General features: G+C 37.7%; 1 protein-coding gene across 1 annotated transcript in view; it reads left to right on the forward strand.

The window, feature by feature from the left end:
• Positions 1-22,930, forward strand: part of FANCM (Fanconi anemia complementation group M) — a 72,766-nt gene that overhangs the window by 6,610 nt on the left and 43,226 nt on the right. The window contains exons 3-9 of the mRNA XM_015557359.1: positions 2,565-2,642; positions 7,614-7,772; positions 12,879-13,010; positions 15,669-15,801; positions 16,117-16,242; positions 16,776-16,856; positions 19,905-20,089. Coding sequence (XP_015412845.1) covers positions 2,565-2,642; positions 7,614-7,772; positions 12,879-13,010; positions 15,669-15,801; positions 16,117-16,242; positions 16,776-16,856; positions 19,905-20,089 — 894 coding nt within the window. The remainder of the gene's footprint in view (positions 1-2,564; positions 2,643-7,613; positions 7,773-12,878; positions 13,011-15,668; positions 15,802-16,116; positions 16,243-16,775; positions 16,857-19,904; positions 20,090-22,930) is intronic.

A 22,930-nucleotide genomic window follows, 5' to 3' on the forward strand; every position in this document is an offset into this window, starting at 1 on the left:
TATCCTCTTCGTTGTTTGGGATTTGGAGGTCCCCAGATGAGGCCCAGCTGTGAAGCAATGCAAGCTGCTGTGGGGCCTTGGGCCTTCTTTTGGAAGCTGTGGGTCTCTCTGACCCAGCTACAGTTTGTTAGGTAATTTTCAGATTGAAAAGGGCCAGGCCCTTCCTATGCAAAAGCCTCTGCACACAGCTTGGGTTAGGCGGCGTCTCAGGGATTCAACAGGACTGAGCAAACAGCTATGGCAGATCCTCAGTTCTACCCTAAAAGGCCCCGTGTCTCAGTGTCCCGGTAATCGCCGCAAGCACCTCCGAGAGAAAGCCGCCCTCGAGTTCTGCCCAATGCCAGACAGTCCAGTTTCTTCCCGTATGAGTCTCTTAGAGACTTGCTGGGAACTGGAGTTCAGAGCAGTTGAGAGCTTAAGACTCCCTCCTGATTGAAAAAGACAACCCTGTCCTCAGTTGCCAACCCTTGCCACGTGCGCCTCTGTACCTCTGCCCTTTACTTCCGCACCTCCTCTGAGTCTCAGTGTGCTTTTCTCTTTCCTTCTAGTTGTAGAATTTCCACTCAGCCAGCCTTCTTATGGTTCTGGATGATGTCCGTTTTGTCTTTTAGTTATATTTTTGAAGTGGTTGTGCAAGGCAGCAATTTCCGGTGTTTACCTATGCCATCCTCTTGGTTTCTCTCCTCTAATTCATTTATTTAAAAACAATTTCTAGGCATTAGGTGATTTCTTTTTTAAACTACAAGGTGTATGCTTTTATTTAGTTCAATGAGACATTGCATGTACTTCATTCATACCCAACAGCCCTGAGAGTTTATGCTATGTTGAATATTTCAGATATAGGTTCTAACAGGCTCATCAGCTCAATGAAGAATGTTGCTCCTAGAAAGTCCAGGGTTACAAACATGATACCATTTCCTCTTCGGCAAATGCTTGAGAATTCCTCCTGGAATAAAGTCATGTATTAAATCAGTTTTGCCTTAAATCAGTTTGTATTTATTTTTATTTTATTTCTTTTTCTTCTCTTTCTTCCTTACATCAGGTTTTAATTAGAACAATTCTATTTAAGTTTTCATTAAGTATTTATCTGTATCTTTATATGCATTCTGTATCATTAAAAAAAAATCCTCCAGCTCTAACCGGTTTGGCTCAGTGGATAGAGCATTGGCCTGCGGACTGAAGGGTCCCAGGTTCGATTCCAGTCAAGGGGCATGTGCTTTGGTTGCGTGCACATCCCCAGTAGGGAGTGTGCAGGAGGCAGCTGTTTCTCTCTTCTCGATGTTTCTAACTCTCTATCCCTCTCCCTTCCTCTCTGTAAAAAAATTAATAAAATATATTTTAAAATATTAAAAAAACCCTACAGAAGTAATGTTTTTTGAGTATCAAGATTCAGTGTAAGTCTTACTGAATTAATCCTTGACATAGGTTGAAATAGAGTATTTTTTAGATAATCTAATTTTACTGTTTCCAGAGCTATTGTGGGACTCTTAGAGCTATTTCTGCAACTGAGAATAGGGGTCCTTCCTCCTGGTATTGAGAACTAGTGTGAAGGGGAATATGGGATTCTGACAAATTATCTAGTAATAATCATACCAGAAGTGGTATTGAATTTAAACTGCAGAGTTTAGAATGATGCTTTGATGCCACTGAGAAAATGTTTTAGGATTTAAAAGGAAAAGTTCGATTTTTAAAATTACCCCAAATTAGCCTTATTATTATTTTAATAATCCGTCACCCAAAGAATTTTAGAGAGAGGGAGAAAGAGCGAAACATTGATGCAAGAGAGAACCATCCACCAGCTGCCTCCTGTACAAGCCCCAACTGGGGGAATTGAACCTGCAACATTTTGGTGTACCGAACAGTGCTCTAACCATTGAACCAAACCAGCTATGGCACTTTATTCTTCTATAAATAAATTTAATTTAAAAATTGTGAGCCTTCCATATATAGTCTAACTTCTTTTAAATCCTAGAACAATTTTTTTCATTTTATGTTATGATTTACATTTATCTGGTAAGTGTGCATATGGATATAGCTGCAAGGCTAGACTGAGGCTCAAGCAATGGACAATGGACTCTCTTTTTTTCCATTTGCTAGTGTATTAGGCCTTGATGTGATAGCTTTATATATAGAAAAAACTCTAAAGTTTTGATTGGTGTTGGGTATAACCTAAATTGCTCTTTGGATAATATGACTAATGATAGTTCCATCCACTAGACCCGTGGTCAGCAAACTGCGGTTCGCGAGCCACATGCGGCTCTTTGGCACCTTGAGTGTGGCTCTTCCTAAGCCTTAGAAGAACCCTAATTAAGTTAATAACAATGTACCTACCTATATAGTTTAAGTTTAAAAAATTTGGCTCTCAAAAGAAATTTCAATCGTTGTACTGTTGATATTTGGCTCTGTTGACTAGTCAGTTTGCTGACCACTGCACTAGACCGTCAGTACTCTGAATAAAGAAATAATGATAATGTAATATATAATGGTTTATTTAACAGAATCATTATTTTTTTTGTACTGGATGATGAAATTAAAGAGATTTTTGTTTTTTGTTTTTTTTTAAGGTTGTAAGAGAACTAATCAAATATACAAATCACTTTAGAATCTTGGCTCTTAGTGCCACACCAGGTAGTGATATAAAGGTAAGTAAAAATGTCTTTTCATTTATGAAAATAAGAACTTTTGTATGTGGCCACATCAGTTTTCCATTCTAGTATTTAATTTGACATTAGGACTACAATATTCCTATAGCGTGCCTCTTTTTTCTTCTGCTTGTAGAAGTTTTTCTACATTAGTACTTTTCAGACTTCAGTGTGCATAAGAATCACCTAAAGCCATTTGTTGAATTGTTACTGTTTTCAGTCTTCTAAAGAAGTTTTATTTTGAAATACTGTAACTTTAGAATATTTGCAAAATGTGAAGTCTCTGTCTATCCTTTGCTCATCTTCCCCTACTGTTAATGTATTATATGACCATTGTAAAATTATCAAAACCAGGAAATTAACGGTACAGCACCAATAACTAATCTGCAGACCTTACTGAATTTTGCCAGTTTTTCAACCAGTGCCCTTTTTTGTTCCAGGGTCCAATTCAGGATCCCCATTATATTTATTTATCGTGTCTCCTTTGACTGTCATCTGTGACAGTTCCTCAGTCTTTTTTGTCTTCCATGATCTTTGCTTGTTTTTCACGATGCTTTTGAAGAGTGGGTCCCGTTATTTTGTAGAATATCCCTCAATTTAGGTTTGGTTGATGTTTTCTCATGATTGGAGTGAGGTTAGGCATTTTTGGCAAGGATATCCCAGAAGGTATATCTTTCTCATGTATCTGAGAATACATGATGTTGATTTGTTTTATTGCTGGTGCTGTTAATCCTGATTTGGTTAAGATGACGTTCTAATTTCTCCATTGTAAAATTACAATTGTTCCTTGGTATCCTCAGGGAATTGGGTTCCAGGACCCTATGGATACCAAAATCACAGATGCTCATATAATCTATGCTTATCCTCTTGTATACTTTACATCATCTATGGATTAGTTGTAATAACTAAATGCTATGTAAATAGTTGTTATACCTATATAGTTTAGGGACTAATGACAAGAAGAAAAAGTGTACATGTTCAGTACAGATGCAGTCATTTTAGGCCTAACTCCATAGTCCATTTTAGCAACAATGTAACATTTTTGATCCGTGGATGCAGAATTCACAGGTATATATTCCCAGAGGATAGACTGTATTGTTTTTCCTTTTGTAACTAATACGTATGTGTTGGGGGAGATATTTTGAGACTATGTAAATATTCAGTTTTTTTAAAATATATTTTATTGATTTTTTACAGAGAAGAAGAGAGAGGGATCGAGAGTTAGAAACATCGATGAGAGAGAAACATCAATCAGCTGCCTCCTGCACACCCCCTACTGGGGATGTGCCCACAACCAAGGTACATGCCCTTGACTGGAATCGAACCTGGGACTCTTGAGTCCACAGGCCGACACTCTATCCACTGAGCCAAACCGGTTACGGCTGTGGGTATTTTTCGTTTTAGCATCCAATGATGGTTCTGGCCTACAGCGATTATTTCAGTGGTGTTGCCTAATCATTGCTTCTTCTTTCCCTCATTTCTTTTACATTTGTTAATTTGAATTCGTAGTCTTCTGTAATGAAGAGCTGTCTTTTCTCTCATTTATTTATTAACTCAGTTCTTTATATCAATATGGACTAATGGATTTTTTTTATGGGCTATAATGCAATACTATCATTAATTTTTGTTGTTCAGATTGTTCCAGTTTTAAACCTTGGGACTGCCTTGAGGTGGCTCCTGTGTCCATTAGAAAGCACTTAAAAAAAAAACCCACAAAATTTTCTAAGTTTCTGGCATCAAGATATTTTATGGTCAGCCCTGGCTGGTGTGGCTCAATTAGTTGGGGGTAGTCAGGTGCACCAAAAGGTTGCTGGTTCGATTCCTGGTCAGGGCATATACCCTATAGGGGAAGTGCCGAAGGCAGCCAATTGATATTCTACACTTTGATGTTTCTCTTCCTCCCGCTTCCTCTCTCTCTAAAAATTAATAATATATAAGATATTTTATGTTTATTTAGTTTTTTTCCCCGTCTCAGCCATGGAAACAACAATTTCCCAAGGGAAGACTGGCTTCTTTTAGTGGAGGTTGGTAAAAATGTAGATTTTGAATGCTATCCATGACATTCGTTGTTTTTTGTTGTTGTTGTTGTTAAACCTCACCCGAGGATATTTTTTCATTGCTTTTTAAGGAGAGTGGAAAAGAGGGAAAACCGAGAGAAACATCGATGTGTCGATTGGTTGCCTCCTGCAAGAGCCCCACCAGGGCCTGGCCCCGGGCGGGGGCTGGGGAGGAGCCTGCAACCAAGGTACCTGCCCTTGACTGGAATCTAACCTAGGACCCTTTGGTCTGTAGGCCAACTCTCTATCCACTGAGCCAAACCAGCTAGGGCTATCCATGACATTCTGATTTCAGTAATTGAGTGGTTTTCTGTATTGGCTTTTGGGCACTTTCTAAGGTATTTTAAGCTCTGCTTATCCGTAGATTTTTTTTTAATTCTTGTTGATTTTTTGAAATTTCTGTTCTATCTCTTATCCTCCCCCAACTTTATTTAAATATGCTTATTTTTAATGTATTTTTATTGATTTCAGAGAGGAAGGGAAGAGAGAGAGAGAAACATCAATGATGAGAGAGACTCATTGATCAGCTGCCACGAGCATACCGCTTACTGGGGATTGAGCCTGCAACCCGGGCATGTGCCCTTGACTGGAATCGAACCCAGGACCCTTCAGTCTGTAGGCTGACGCTCTATCCACTGAACCATACTAGCTAGGGCTATGCTTATTTTTAGTAGAGACTTGAGCTTGTAAGTCTCTGCTTAATTGTCATCTTTTCAGAAAGATCTACTGTAAGCCATCAAAAGTCAGCTCCCCTATCTTGTGATTTTCTTAATATTTATGATAATCTGTCATTTTTTTGCTTATTCATTTATTTGTTGCCCTTTGCCTACTAAAATAGTAGCTACATGAATGTAAGGGTTATGTCTATCTTGGTTATAGTTCTATTACCATTCAATACCTGCCATGTGGGAGTTACTCAGATATTTGTGGAATGAATGAATGGGTAAAAATATTGAAGTCTTACTCATTTTTATAAAGTGGTCATAAATTTACTCTAGATTTAAATATATGTGGGACCTCTGTAACTGTGGTAAACTGCCTTTTTAGGCCCAGGTATTGATAATACAAAGGTGATTAAGATGTGATTCTTGCCCTTGAGAATTTTTTGTCTGAAACTAAGCCCATTAAGCTTTTCTAGTTTTTGGTTCTTTTTTTTTTTTTAAAGAAATTCTAATCCTGGCTGGTGTGGCTCAGTTGTTTGGAGTCTCCTCCTGTATACCAAAAGGTGTCGGGTTTGATTCCCAGTCAGAGTACAAACCCAGGTTGCAGGTTCAATTCCCGGTTAGGGTGAGTTCAGGAGACAACCCATCGATGGTTCTCTCTCTCTCTCTCTTTCTCTCTCTCTTTCTCTCTCTCTCCCTCTTCTTCCCTCCCCCTCTCCCTTCCTCCCTGCCTCCCTCTCCTTTCCTCTCTCTAAAAAATTAAGTAGCCCAGCTGGCATGGCTTGGTGGTTGAGCATCGACCTATGAACTAAGAGGTCATGGTTGGATTCCTGTCAGGGTACATGCCAGGTTGTGAGCTTGTTCCCCAGTGTGGGGTGTGCAGGAGGCAGCCAATGAATGATTCTCTCTCATCATTGATGTTTCTACCTCTCTCCCTCTCTGAAACTAATAAAAATATATATTAAAAAATTAAATAAGTAAATAAAATTATCATTAATCTTTTTATAAAAAGCTCTTAATTTTTAGATACTTTCAGGATTGACTCTTCCTTTCTCTCTCTCTATTCCTCCCTCCTGCCTTTCTCCTATTCCTTCCCTCCCCCTCATTTAGCTCTCAATCACCATGTCAGTATTATAGTCTAATGGTATAGCAGTTGTTTGTACCAACAGGCTTTATTTATTTATTTATTTAATAAATATATTTTATTGATTTTTTACAGAGAGGAAGGGAGAGGGATAGAGAGTTAGAAACATCAATGAGAAAGAAACATTGATCAGCTGCCTCTTGCACACCCCCTCCTGGGGATGTGCCCACAACCAAGGTACATGCCCTTGACCGGAATCGAACCAGGGACCCTTCAGTCCGCAGGCCGATGCTCTATCCACTGAGCCAAACCGGTTAGGGCCCAACAGGCTTTATGTTCTTACTGCAGTTCCCTAATTTTACAATTTAGTTCCTTTATGAGGTTTCAGTGAATGAAATTTATCCACAGAAATATATTCACATCATATATATTGATTTAAATGAAAAAATATTCCACTAATTTATTAATAATTGATTTAATAGTAACAAGACTTCTATTTTCTCTCACAAAAATCAGTAGAAAGTATTTGCCAGGATTCAGGGAAACCTGGATTCTAGTTTTGGTTCTAAAATGGACTGTTATAATTTGGGGGGATTTAGTTTTTAAAAATTCTGTTGTCTGAGTCTTTATAAAACATTGATGGAGCCCAGCTGGCATGGCTCAATGTTTGAGTGTCGACTTATGTATCAGGAGGTCACGGTTTGATTCCTGGTCAGGGCACATGCCTGGGTTACAGGCTTGATCCCCAGTGTGGGGCATGCAGGAGGCAACTAATCAATGGTTCTCTCTTATCATTGACGTTTTATATCTCTCTCCTCCTCTCCCTTCCTCTCTGAAATAAATAAAAATATGTTTAAAAAAACAAAAAAATTGATGAATATATCACTTTGGAAAGTGCAAAATATATTTGATTAGCTTGTTGGACATTTACTAATATTCCTATTTCTTAAATGTTTGACTTGAAGGGCTATGTGAAATAAAGATGTTTCAAAAGCCTTATTCCCCTGTTGTACCATTTCTGATGTATTTAGAGTTAAAAAAATATTTAATGATATGAATTTCTAATATTTCCTTCAAAATTTTACTGCTATTTTATTTCTTATAGTGACAAAGTGAAATATTTAACATGTAATATAATTTATAATCATACTTAATTGGTTTTGTGTAGGCTGTGCAACAGGTTATTACTAACCTACTAATTGGACAGATAGAACTTCGTTCGGAAGATTCACCAGATATTTTGCCATACTCTCATGAAAGACGAGTTGAAAAGCTTGTTGTTCCCCTTAGTGAAGAACTTGCAGCCATCCAAAAGGCATATGTACAGGTAAGTCATCTTTTTAAAATATGTTTTTTATTGGTTTTAGAGAGAGAGGAAAGGAGAGAGAAACAATGATTGGCTGCCTCCTGCTCACCCTTACTGGGGATAGAGCCCACAACCCAGGCCGGGAATCCAACTGGTCACCTCTGGGTACATAGGGACGCTCAGCCGACTGAGCCACACTGGCCAGGGCAGGTAAGCCATTTTTATCACAGTTAAGGGTTTCAATAGATAAACTGATAATATAATTATTTTAGTTAATAGAATCTAGCTGAGAATATATAGTTATCATTTTATAATTAATATGTTGGAAAATTGTTTGAAATTAAAAGTTTTGAAAAGAGCACCATTCTTTACATACAATGATAAGCTGTTAAAGAAGAATACAAAATGGTGGACTATTTCTTTTTTAAAAAATTTATTTTTATTGATTTCAGAGAGGAAAGGAGAGGGAGAGATAGAAATATCAATGAGAGAGAACCATTGATCAGCTGCCCCCGCATACCCCCCACTGGGGATTGAGCCCACAACCTGGGCATGTGCCCTTGACTGGAATCGAACCCGGGACCCTTCAGTCCGCAGGCTGACGCTCAATCCACTGAGCCAAACTGGCTAGGACAATGGACTATTTCTAAAGCCAATAATAGCCTTATGTGGTTTTGTATTTATTAGTAAGCCTTTTAATTGCAGTATTACTCTCCCATACTACACACACACACACACACACACACACACACACACACACACAGCAGAGTGCACAAAACATAAGTGTGCAGCTGAGTGACGTTTCACATAGTGAACGCACCCTTAACATGTATCCAGATTCAATCAGAAGTTTCTAAGTAAGGAAATATACTTTCTATATTTTCCTCGTGGATCTCTTATATAATAGTATTCTCAACTGGAGGCAATTTTGCCCATCTGACAATATTTGGCAATGTCTTGACACATTTTTGGTTGTCATATCTGGAGTGGATGAGGACTTGCTACTGACATCTAGTAAGTTTATAGAGGCCAGGAATGCTGTTTAGCTTTCTTCAATGAATAGGAGAGCACCACTAACAACAAAGAATTATCTGTCAAATGTCAATATTATAGTTATTGAGAAACTTCTTACACAGTTTTTACTTTCATTGGGAGAAATTTTTGGTAACACATTGTTATTTCCATAGTTCCTAATTAGCATCATCCTAGGACGGTGATGGCGAACCTATGACATGCGAACTCATTTTTTTGGTTGATTTTTCTTTGTTAAATGGCATTTAAATATATAAAATAAATATCAAAAATATAAGTCTTTGTTTTACTATGGTTGCAAATATCAAAAAATTTCTATATGTGACACGGCACCAGAGTTAAGTTAGGGTTTTTCAAAATGCTGACACACCGAGCTCAAAAGGTTCGCCATCACTGTCCTAGGAGATGCTGATTATATCTTCACTACCATAGATTAAAGTGTCTTCTTTGCCACTCTTCCCATTGAGAGACAGGATACATTTCCCCTTTCTTAGGATCTAAGCTGGCCCTGTGACTGAGCAATAGTATGTGACGTACCTCAAGCTAGCCATGTTAAGAAGAAAGGAGGAACGAGTAAATAAGTAGCTAGAATTGAAAGTGTATACATATGGCCCCAGTAGAGCTATTTCAGCAACTTCCCAGCAATCTGAATCTGAGGCTCCAAACATCAGGAACAGAGGCAAACTGTCAGTGCAGTGCTCTGATGGGATTTTTTTAATTTTTAACATTTGTAATAATTTTAGACTTTCAGGAAATTTGCAAAAAGTAGCATAGAGAGTTCCAGGGGGAGACACTTTAAGAATATGCCAATATGACCTTAGCTGGTTTGTCTCAGTGGATAGAGCATTGGCCTGCAGATAGAGGGTCCCAGGTTGTGGGCTCGATCCCCACTAGGGTGTATGCAGGAAGCAGCCAGTCAATGATTCTCTCTCATCATTGGTGTTTCTATCTCTCTCTCCCTCTCCCTTCCTTTCTGAAATCAATAAAAAAATATATACTAGAATATCTATATATATATAAAAGCCTAAGCAGCCCTTACAATGAATGACCAGAAACGACTGGTCGACCAGTTGCTATAACATGCACTGACCACCAGGGGATAGATGCTCAATGCAGGAGCTGCCCCCTGGTGGTCAGTGCACTCCCACAGCCAACCTCCTGCGGCCCCTCCCCCAACTGGCCAGCCTCTAGCAGCTCCTCCCACTGGCCGGCCAACCTCCTGCGGCCCCTCCCCCTGCCCTCTGGGTGGCTGGCCAACCTCTCACAGTCCCTCTCCCCAGCTGGCCAGCCAACCTCATGTTACCCCTCCCCGCCGGCCAGCCAGACTCCTGCAGTTCCTCACCCTGGGCCCTGATTGGGGGACTGGCTGGCCAATCTCCTGGGGTCCCTCATCCCGGCTGGCCGGCCCCCCAATAGGCCTCAATCGCTGGCCAGGCTGAGGGACCCCACCCGTGCATGAATTTGTGCACTGGGCCTCTAGTATATATATATTTAAAAAATATATAGGCCAATATGGCCCTGGCCGGGTGGCTCAGTCAGTTAGAGCATCTTCCTGATACACCAAGGTTTCAGGTTTGATCCTCTATCAGGGCACATACAAGAAACAACAAATGAATATATAAATAAGTGGAACAACAAATTGATGTTTTCTCTCTCTCTCTCTCTCTCTCTCTTTCTCCCTCTTTCTGTAAAATAAATTTAAAAAATGAAAATATTCTGTTTCTCAACATACTTTGCCCACTAATTTTAGGTTATAATTATGGTTCTTGTGTACAACAGTTATTTCTGTAGTGTTTGCCTAATCAGTGCTTCCTCCTTCCCTAATTTTTTTCACATTTGTTCATTTGCATTCTTCTATAATGAAGAGTTCATTTATCAATTCAATTCTTTTTTAAAAAAAATTTTTTTATTGATTTCAGAGAGAGAAAGGGAGAGGGAGAAAGAGATAGAAATATCAATGATGAGAGATAATCATCTGTCTGTTGCCTCCTACAGGCCTCCCACTGGGGGTTAAGCCCACAACCTGGGCATGTGCCCTGACCAGAAATCAAAACCTGACCTTCTGGTTCATGGGTTGATGCTAAACCACTGACCCACACTGGCCTAGCCAAATTCAATTCTTTAAATCAGTATGGACTAATGGATATTTATTTTATTCTGTGGGTTAAATCCAGTACTGTCATTGTTGATTTTGTTGCTTTGGCCATTGAGAGCTCCTTTAAGAAGGCTCCTGTGTCCTTGAACATGTACTTATTTGTGGGTGGAGGAGCACTTTCTGACTTTTTGGCATTGCAAGATATTTTATGCTCATTTGGTATTTTTCTTGTCCCACCCACGAAATCAACCATTTCTACAAGGAATCCTTATTCCTTTTCTGAGAGAATGGTATTTAGAAACCAAGATCTGGGCACTGGATGTTCTCTTTGTTACTATGGTGTCATAGCTCCTAGGCTGTGTCAATGACCTGCTTGAATTCTTACCCACAGAACCAGAACCATGAACAAATAAGTGATTGTTGTTTTCACCTATGATGTTTTTGAGTAGTTTGTTGTTCAGGAATATATAACCAAAACATTCATCTATCATTTAACTTTTAGTAAATCTTTCTTAAAGTGAGGTTTTATAGTAACATTGTTTATTTTTTGTTTTAAAATTGTTTGTAACAAAATTCTTAGCATAATTTAATTTAAGATAAGGCAAAGTCTTTCTAAGAATCATCTAACTACTAATACTTTTGCTTACAAGAATGTAAAAATTGTAATTTATATAATCACATATAAGAATTTAATTTTATCTATATATTTTTTTAATTTTTATTGTCTAAAGTTTTACATATGTCTCGTATTTATCCGACTGGCTTATTTCGCTTAGCATAATGCTCTCTAGTTCCATCCATGCTGTTGCAAATGGTTGAAGTGCCTTCTTTTTAACAGCAGCATAGTATTCCATTGTGTAGATGTACTAGAGTTTTTTAATCCACTCATCTGCTGATGGGCACTTAGGCTGTTTCCAAATCTTAGCTATTGTAAATTGTGCTGCTATGAACATAGGGGTGCATACATCCTTTCTGATTGTCAATATTTTTAAGAGTGCTTCTTAGGGAGTGTGATCAGCAAAGCTGGAATGGAGGAAATATAAAAATGTACTAAAATATTTCCTACTTTAGAAAATGAAAATTATACAAAAATTTGAATAGTTTATTACTTATGGCTGTAGTGTATCTTCATCTTCTCTTTTTTCTTTTGCTGTGGCATTAACTTCAGTCCTTCATCAGGACCTTTTGTTTGCTATTTCCTCTCCCTAGAATGCTCCTCAGAACCTCTCATGCTCGACACACCTCATCATTCAGATGTCAAGTATTACCTTTTCAAAGACATTGTCTTTGTCTACCTTACTTAATAATGACTCCTTCCCCTCAAAGACTCTCTAACATTACTGTGTTTTAGGTTCTTACATGTATTTACCATAATTGAAATTCTCTACTTTCTTGGTTCTCTTTTTTATTCTTTGCCTCCCTCCTTTGTATATGAACTTGAAGAAAACAGGGATTTCATTAGTCTCAGCCACAGTATACCCAGCATTTAGAACAATGCCTGATATATAATAGATGGTTAATAAATATTTTTTAAAAGAATGAATCAACAAATGAAATTAAATGTACTAAAAGCATTTTGATTTAGTCACTAGTCTACAAATTTTTTCCTATGTGCCAGATCTTGTTCTAGTCACTGAAGATACAACAGAAATCAAGGTCATCTTTTCATTGGGCTTAGACTAAGAAAGGGAAGAAAGTTAAAAAATAAACAGATAAACACATATGTCCTTCAGTTGCAGTTGGATTTAATAAAAGGTGTGCTGACTCTCATATGGATATTATCTAAATTTTTAATATATGTGATTATATAAATTATAATTTTTACATTCTTGTAAGCAAGTGTACTTTAAAATTTTGTCATTATCTTTTTTTGTATTTATGTGAACATTTAGGACAGATTTTAATATATAGTTTAATATTATTTCAGTATGTGATAAAATAATTATATTTCAAAAAGGACTTTAAAAGACACTTAAACTAAATTTCTTTGTAATTTTCAGATTTTGGAAGCATTTGCCAGTTCTTTGATTCAAAGGAATCTTTTGATGAGAAGGGATATCCCCAATCTAACAAAATACCAGATCATTCTGGCAAGAGATCAATTTAGGAAAAACCCACCTACAAATATTATGGTAGGTAATTTGAAATATATTTTGATAAAAGATTAAGATTTGACTCAGAATCAGAATGAAATGGAAATAATGATTGGTTTTTTATTTATATTAGCTCATCAGAAATTCAGATATGATTTATATGGTTTATAAAAGCATGAAAAAATTGAACAGGAATATGATTTAATGATTTCAATTATGATAAATGTATCTTAGCCCGACCAGTGTTGCTCAGTGGTTGAGCATTGACCTATGAACCAGGAGGTCATGGTTTGATTCCTGGTCCTGGCACATGCCTGGGTTGTGAGTTTGATCCCCAGTGAGGGGTTCGGGGGGCCTGCAGGAGGCAGCCAATCAATGATTCTCTCATCATTGATGTTTTTATCTCTCTCTCCCTTCCTCTTTTAAATCGATAAAAATATATTAAAGATAAATTTGTCTTAAAACTTTTAATTAAACATTGGTCTTTTAGTTCATTTCTGTTTTGCAGAGTCAAAGGGCCATGCTAAAGGGTAGATCCTAACTAACTTTTAGACCCATACCATTTTATCTTAACTCTCCATATGGAGATTGGAGGAAATATCACAGTAAGCTTCTTATTCTAATCTTCATAGAAAAAAACAGGCAGATGGGAAGATATCCATCAAACTAGATCCAAAGTCAGGAGATGCTCACAAGTACAAAAAGGCACCAAGTCATTCTTGGAAGTGAGAAGGAACTCTTGTGCAAAAGATCAAATCAACGAAGGTATGAAGGAGATTGTGAACAAGCCAATTTGGCTGAGGTAAAGGACTGAGGAAGTCAGAGGTGATAGTTAATCTGAGTGTGATCACATGGGAAGAGCTTTACATGCTACACCAGAAATATGGACTTTACAGTGTCTGGGGAACCATGAAGGGAGCCTTTTCTGTGAAATTGCACTATAATATACTCAACTTTAATAAAATGTTTTTAAGTTTCTGCTAGGAGATAAAGATTCATGGAAATTTTAAGTAGTAAATGTAAAACTGTTGAACCTGATCTTACTGAGGACAATTTATATTGTACAGAGAAGTGATTTTACCCTTTCAGGCAATTAGGCTGCCATTAAAAAAAATTATTTGTTAATTTTAGAGAGAGAGAGAGAGCACACAAGACTGAAATATTGATTTGCTGTTCCATTTATTTATGCATTCATTGCTTGATTCTTGCATGTGCCCTGACCAGGGATTGAACCCTCAACCTTGGTGTATTGGGACGAAGTTCTAACCAACTGAGCCACCCAGTCAGGATGAGGCTGCCAATTTAGGGCCTTTATCACTATCCTGGAAACATTTTAAATGACTATCACTAAATGCTACTAAAAATGTAAGCTAGTAATGGAGAATGATTAAATATATCCTCATTGGTCTTCTTTTAAAATGATCTTATTATATAGATAGACCTAATGCTGTATGCTCACATATGGAATGTGTACTTCCCTTTTCTTGAGAGTAGTGGTTATAAGCACAAGAACCCTGCACCAAATACCCTAGATTCAAATGCTGGCTCTATTATTTACCACGTATATGAGGTTCTTCATCTGTAAAATGGGCAGAACAATAGTACCTACTTTCTAGGTGTTGAGATCAAATGAATTTGTAAGAGTAATGTGCTTATAAGAGTGTATCCTCAGTGTCAGATGTTATTTTGGCATGTGTGCTTGGTGTTAAATGCTGGTGTTAAATAGTCTGATTAATTATTTATCCTGATGCTATAAAATTTGTGAGGATAGGCCTATATCTGACTTATTTTCCATTGTATCCCAAATGTTTACCTCAATGCTTGACACATAGTAGATACTCATTAAATAGTTTTGAAAGACGAATGAAACTATATACTGCTAATAATCCTGTATAATAAAACCGTAATACGCAAATTGACCGAATGGCGGAATGACCAGTCGCTATGACTTGGACTGACCACCAGGGGTCAGACACTCAACACAGGAGCTGCCCTCTGGTGGTCAGTGTGCTCCCACAGGGGGAGGACCACTCAGCCAGAAGCCAGGCTCACGGCTGGTGAGTGCAGTGGCGGTGGTGGGAGCCTCTCCTGCCTCCGTGGCAGCACTGTAGAGTAGCGAACAGGTGGGTGGTAAGGAGTGAGGGGTCCCAGACTGGTAGAGGGCACAGGCCGGGCTGAGGGACCCCCTCCCCCCCGAGTGCACAAATTTTTGTAGGCTGGACCTCTAGAATATGTAGATATATATCTGCCTCCGCTGCAGGCGGGCGGTAAGGAGTGAGGGTCCCAGACTGTGAGAGGGATGTCCACCTGCCGGCTTAGGCCCAATCCCCAGGGGTATCGGGCCTAAGCCGGCAGGTGGCTATCCCCCAAGTGGTCTTGGACAGCAAGAGGGTACAGGCCAGGTTAAGGGGACCCCCCCTGCCTCCAGCGCAAGAATTTCATGCACTGGGCCTCTAGTTTACCTATAAAGAAAAACACTATATGATAAATGGTTTCCCCTTTACCTGTTCTCTTTAAAATTTATGTTTCCTGTTGAATTAAAGAAAACAATGTGAAGGGGCATGTTACATGGAAAATACATTGGCACCTTTCCATAGCACCATCCTATGACGTTTAGTAGAACCATCAAGTTCTACATGGGACATGTATCTTCATTTATTTTCTCTGGTTAAATTTGATATATGCTTATTTTTCTAGGGAATACAACAAGGTATAATCGAAGGAGAGTTTGCTCTTTGTATTAGTTTATATCATGGTTATGAATTATTGCAGCAAATGGGAATGAGATCACTATATTTCTTCCTTTGTGGAATTATGGATGGAACTAAAGGTAAATTAAAGAAATACACGTATAATTTTGGCTGAAGTTGAACATTTTGGATTACTTAAAAACTTTTAAAAAGCAATGAAATGGTTTTATAACAAATGGTTTTATACTTTTTTGATTTTGCTAAATTGCTGGAAAGAAACAAGCCATTCATTAATACATATGTGAATGTGGAACTGGAAAAAAGTTTCTGACTTTCATATTTAAATTTGAAAAACTTGCTTTAATTGTTAAAGGTTACTTTTTTAAATACATAATAACTGATTAATTTTGCTATTAAGTTTACTTACTGGGAAAACCTTTTCTTAATTTCTGAAGGAATGACTCGGGTGAAAAATGAACTTAACCGAAATGAGGACTTCATGAAACTTTATAATCATCTAGAGTGCATGTTTGCACATTCACGTAGTACTTCAGCAAGTGGCATTTCTACTATCGATAAAGGTCTGGTTTTTCTTTTAAAATTGTATATTGTTTACTCTTCGTCAAGCTTAATTTTGAAATTTTGCTTCATTGATCCACATATCTATAGTTATATTTTGGTAGCAATAGACCTACCAAATTATGGAAGTTGGATAAGTAGAAAAAATAGATAAATACTAGTAAAATACAAAAAAGGAATAACTCAGGATAAATATACAAGTAGTATATATATATATATATATATAATAGAAGTTAGTAGTTGTTACTCGTAGTGAAAAAATTCTTAGAACTACCAAAAACTGATTTTATAGCTAAACTAAATATTTATTTTTTCCCTTCTACATTGTTGCTGATTACTGTTTAGATTCTCTCTCGGAATGAAATTTTCATAAAAATTCAAAGTTTATTTTATAGTAAGACTTGTGTGTTATCTGGATGCTACTGAGTCTTCAAAGTTTTAACAAATCCATGTTTGAAAAGGATAATTAAAATACATATGGAAAAATACAGAAATATTATTTTGATATTGGATTTTTTTTGTTTACATTTTGCAGGTGAAAAAGAATTTTTCTATAGTCATCCAAAATTAAAGAAATTAGAAGAAATTGTAGTTGAACACTTCAAGTCATGGAATGGTATGTCATATTTAATAGCCTGACTCATTAGTTTATGCTAACATTTCTTATGGAATAGGTGGTCGTTTAATTACTCTGGATAATGAATATAAAAAAGCACGGAAGTTTTGGGAGGATAGGTAAGAATCTTAAGAATACTGTAAGGTATGTGAAAAATAACAGTGAGTCTGGAGCAGTATAAGTGAAATACTAAAACAATATATGATGGTAAGGAAAAGTGAACTAGGTAAGGAGTTGAAGTCATGAAGGGGGCTGTTTTATGTAGAGTGTTAGAGAAAGCTCTTCTGTAGGGTGATGTTTGAGCTGTTACCTGATGGAAGTGAGGAAGCAAGTTCTGGATTTCTCAGAGAGGATTATTCCAGGCAGACAGTAGCAGATTCAAAGACCCTGGGGCAGTAAGGTGTGTGGTATAATTAAGGATCAATAAACAAACCAATTTGGCTGGAGTATTGTAATGAAGGTACAAATGGTATTAGGAGGAGGTTGGAAAAGTAGCCAGGCACAGACGTCAGGCGTGTATGCAAAGTCAGGAATTCAGACTCTATTCTATGAATGTGTGTACTTTGTGAAACCATTACAGAGGCATTTAGAGCAGTAGAATGACATGATCTCTCTTACATTTTTAAAAGATCACTCTGGTAGTTTTGTGGAAAATAGACATTGACCAGTTAGGAGACTTTTGCAATAGTAAGATGATAGCAGATGATGGTGGCTTGTATCAAGGTAATAGAGGTGGAGGTGCTCAGAAATGGTCATAGATTCTGGATATATTTTGAAGTTAGAGCCAACAGTATTTGTTGGTGGATTGGACATAGGGTATAAGAAAAAAAAGGAATCATGGTGGGTGTGGGGTGGATAAGCAAACTTGTTAGGATGCTTCTGAGACATCTATATAGAGATGTGTAGGCATTGGATAAGTGAATCTGGATCTCAGAAGAATAGTCTGGGCTATTTTTATCTGTTTACATTTACATCAATAAATTTTGGAGTCATCAGCATATAGGCTGTATTTAAAGTTTCAGGAATGGATATGATAACATCACCAGGAATACAGTTTAGAGATAAGAGAGGGCCCAGAATGTAGTCCTGAAGAGTAACAATAGTTAGAATTCAGATGAAAAAAGGCCACAAAGAAGATTGAGAAACCAGACAACTAGAGTGTCAGACAAGCTGAGAGAGGAGACTGTTTCAGTAGGAAGGAGTGGACTGTGTTAACTATTAGTGAGAATATGGTCAAATAAACCAAAAAGTGTCCATTGAATTTGGCAATATGAAAGTTATTGATGACTTTAGTACAGTAGAATGAAGACAGGAAAGCAGGCTGCAACCAATTGAAGGAGATAGGTGTTGCACTGAAAGAGCTATTGGCAATTGGTGCCTTTTTCTGTCAACATTATCAAGACTATTGACAACACTTAAATAAGATCTGTTAATTAGTAATAATGTGTCAGAGTTAATTTTCTAATTTTCATGGTTTATTGTCTTTACATAAAATAATATCCTTGTTTGTAGAATTTACACACTGAAGCATTAGGTGGTGATGAGCTATCATGTCAGCAACTTTACCCTCAAATTTCCAGGGGGTGGGGATGTGTGTTAACACTACTAACTTTTTTGTAGTTTGAAATTATTTCAAAATAAAAATTATCTTAAAAAAAGAAAGTAGATACTGGTCAGAGGTTGGTCAGATGTAGAGACTTGCTGCTATGGTGAGTCAAAGGAGCATATGTAGAATAATTTTCCTTGTAACAGGTGCTGCTTTTCCCATATGTATTGTGAATTAGCTTTATATGTATTAAGTCATTTCATCATTAGGGTTGTTATGAAAATTAAATGCGTTAACACATAAAATGCTTAGTATAGTTCCTGGCACACACATGATGATTAATATAACTCATGGAAGAAAGAAGGATTGTCAAAGTTCCAAGAAAGTGTAAAAACAAAGGAAAACTAATAATAACTACAGAAAGCCCTACATGACTTGCAGTTATTAACCAACTAGAGACCTAGTGCACGAATTCGTGCACGGGTCGGGTCCCTCGGCCAGGCTGGCAATCGGAGGGGCCAGCTAGGGGGAGGGATCGAGGGAGGTTGGTTGGCAGTAGGGTAGGGACCGTGGGAGGTTGACCGGCCACGGGAGGTTGGCTGTGGGAGATCACTGGCTACCAGGGGCCATGCATGAAATTCGTGTAAGAATAGGCCTTCTTCCCCACCCCCACCCCACTCCCACCCGCTGGCTGCTTGGCACCAGCTTCCCTCTGGCACCCGGGACCTGAGCTTCCCTCACAGCCCAGACTTTGTCCAGAAGGTCATCCGGAAGGACGTCCAGTCTAAGTAGCATATTATGCTTTTATTATTATAGATTGCTCTGTGCAAGTCCACATACTTTATATTTACCAGTTCATTTAATCTTCACCTAAGCCCATTGTAGATACCTGAAGAAATTGAAGCTTATAAAGAGATAAAATAAGTACCATGGCCACACATCACTCAGAGAGGAAGTGGCCCAGCCTCAGAAATCCTGTTCTTCTTCATGCATTCTACTGCCTCCTAAGCACAGAGACATTGGAGGAGCTTTATGATTAACTATTAACTGCAGCGTATATTCTGCAGTTACCGGGGAATTTGAAAGTACCATAGAAGTGCGGACAGAATGCCATGACCTGGTTTAGGACAGTTCCTTTAGTGAAAGAAAGGAAAGGGGAGATTTACAAAATCAGTGGGAACTCGATACTTCTGTTCTTCTGATGTAGAAGGTAAAGGGGAATAACAGATTATCATGCATGAAATGAAGGACTGGTCAAAAGTAATTCAGGTCATTTTCATTTGATTTGTTTAGAATTATGTTTTATATCAACTAACAAAAGATTAGGAGCCAAAGTTATTAAAATTATTAGGAAAGGTAAGAAAACCAGCAAAGGTTTAAGATGTCTTATTTTTTTCCAAAGAATTATTATTCATTAGTATATAGTTTCAGGCTTGTCTTTTGAACTAATTCTTATCTATATGCTTTTAAAAAGTTGTAATTAAATCTTTTTTGTTGTTTAGCTCAAAACACATCTGAAAAGAAATGTGACAAGACCAGAGTTATGATCTTCTCTTCATTTCGAGATAGTGTTCAAGAAATTGCAGAAATGCTTTTACGGCATCAGCCAGTTATTAGAGCAATGACTTTTGTTGGCCATGCCTCAGGGAAAAGCATGAAGGGTTTTACCCAGAAAGAGCAACTGGAGGTAATTATTTTTGGAGATGATAAAAATAAAAATAAAATTTATTAGCTTTGCACTTTTTTGTTTTAACTTATGGGTCAGTTATCTACTTCTTATAAAGATAATTTTGTAGTAAATATTTTTAAAGGCAAAAAAATGTATTGTTTTTTGTGTGGTTTTGAAACTTTTTTTTTTTTTAAGTAATGTGAAGTGTAATAGTTCAGCAGAAAGGCTGGGGGATCATACTACCTGGGTTGGAATCCTGGCTCTTCCACTTATGTTTTCTTTATATGTAAACATACTTCATAGATTGTAAACATTCAGTGAAATTGTACTGTAGAGCCTTCAATTATGTTTTATTTTAAGTCATTTTAGTTATTTATTCTAAACAGTTATTTCTTTATTTCTGTTATTTAAAAACCTTACCATATGCTCTGAGTAAGAAGTCATAAGTTTTCTAAGTACTGTGATATGTGTTTTGGGGAGAAATTTTGGACTACTGACTTTTATAAAATGTATACTGGTTTTTGCAGATTAGCTATACGTCATCTGACTGACAATTAAATATGTCTTTAATGTAGAGTCCTCACTCTACCCAGAAGAGTCCGTTTAAGTTGCCTGGATCTGGTGGACTCAAACTTTTCCTGAGTCTGAATATAACACCTCTTTTCCTATTCATCTGATTATAAGTACTTTAAAGGGTTCAGATATCTAGTGGGTGATTATTACTAATCTTAACATTTATATGTAAATGAAAAATAAAATGGATTTTTGCTTAGGGGGATCAGCATTTTGAAATCAATACCCGTAGTGCCCAACCTGGTCTCTGGCCAATTTTATTATTATTCAGTGTCATTATTTCTTGAGTTTGTCAGGTACCATAAAAAACCTTATTGATTTTATTGACTTTGTCCTTTATTCACTATGTCAATAGTATTTTTTTTTTTTTTTACAGAGAGGAAGGGAGAGAGATAGAGAGTTAGAAACATCAATGAGAGAGAAACATCGATCAGCTGCCTCCTGCACATCTCCTACTGGATATGTGCCCACAACCCAGGTACATGCCCTTGACTGGAATCGAACCTGGGACCTTTCAGTTTGCAGGCAGAAGCTCTATCCACTGAGCCAAACCGGTTTCGGCATCAATAGTATTTTTATGTATGCTAGAGTAACTTATAACTCTTATACATAATTGCTTTCATAATAGCACTTGTGCTCTGAAATAAGCTTTAATGTAAATAGTTGTAATTAAATTATTCATTGATTTAGAAATAGACAATGAAGTCAGAGAGGAAGTGGAGGGGCAGATATTCTTTAGGGCCTTCTAGGATATTCCCATCTTAATGACATTGGGTTTTACTCAGTGAGATGGAAAGATGCCTTTGGAGGCTTTGGAGCAGAAAACAGTCATTTCCTGATTTGTATTTTAAAATAATCACAGGACTGCTGTCTTGATAAACTATAAGGGGTTAAGGGTGGAAACAGACAGATTGGAAGACATTACAATAACTGAATCTAAAGATGATGGTGGCTTGAACAGGGGTGGTAGCAGGAAAGATTTTGAGAAATGTTTGGATTCTGGATATATTTTGAAGGTCAAGCTGACTGGATTTAGTTGACAAATTAGAGTGACATGTGGGATAAAGGAGTGTGCAGGCTGATTCTAAGATTTATGGCCTGAGCAACTGAAATAGGTAAGACTGCAGGACAAGCAGGTTTTGGAGAGAATATCAGGGGCTTGGTTTTTGACAAGTTAAAATAGCTTTGGCATGACTATGAGATTAGTGGTTTTCAGACTGTCAAAACTGGTGGAGGATCAGTTGATTATTTCTTCTCAATAAGTCACAGACAGTCCTAGCTGGTTTGGTTCAATGGATAGAGTGTCAGCCTGCGGACTGGAGGTTTCCAGGTTCGATTCCAGTCAAGGGCACATGTCCAGGTTGTGTGCTCGATCCCCAGTAGGGGGTGTGCAGAAGGCAGCTGATCAATGATTCTCTCTCATAATTGATGTTTCTATTTCTCCCTCTCCCTTCCTCTCTAAAATCCGTAAAAATATATTTAAAAGAAAAAAGAAAAAAACTAAGTCACAAATACTTTTTTTTACAATAAATATGAATTACTTTAAAAGTAAAATTAGAGTTAACAAACAGAATTACTCTGTTGAACTTCTAAACCCTTACTCTTAATTTTTGTACTTCTTGTTGGCCAGTAATATACAGTTTGTGAACTGGAACCAGTAATATACAGTTCATAGACTATTGAGAAGCAGTGTTTTAAACATCAACTACTTGATGTTGAATAAACAATTGAATATATACATCTTGTTGCCTTGCGGGCTCAAGAGTTGGGAATCAGCCCTAGCTGGTTTGGCTCAGTGGATGGGGTGTCAGCCTGCTGACTGAAGGGTCCCAAGTTCGCTTCCGGCCAAGGGCACATGCCTGGGTTGTGGGCTTGATCCCCAGTAGGGAGCATGCAGGAGGCAACCCATCAATGATTCTATCATCATTGATGTTTCTGTCTCTCTCTCACTCTCCCTTCCTCTCTAAAATCAATAAAAATATACATATTTTTAAAAAAAGAGTTGGGAATCATCATCATAAAAATTAGACTGGATGATTGAATGAAGATAGAGAAGATGTCCAAAGACTGATCCATGAGGTACTTCATTATTATGAACTAAAGGCCCGGTGCATGACATTTGTGCACTGGGGGTGGGGGTGGGGGTCCCTCAGCCCGGCCTGTGCCCTCTCTCAGTCCTGGACCTCTTGGCGGATATCCCCCGAGGGGTCCTTGGCGCTGTTGTGGAGGTGGGAGAGGCTTCCACCACTGCTGCTGCACTCACCAGCCGTGAGCCTGGCTTCTGGC

This window comes from Myotis davidii, unplaced genomic scaffold (genome assembly GCF_000327345.1).
Source record: "Myotis davidii unplaced genomic scaffold, ASM32734v1 scaffold409, whole genome shotgun sequence".
Lineage (NCBI taxonomy): Eukaryota > Metazoa > Chordata > Mammalia > Chiroptera > Vespertilionidae > Myotis > Myotis davidii.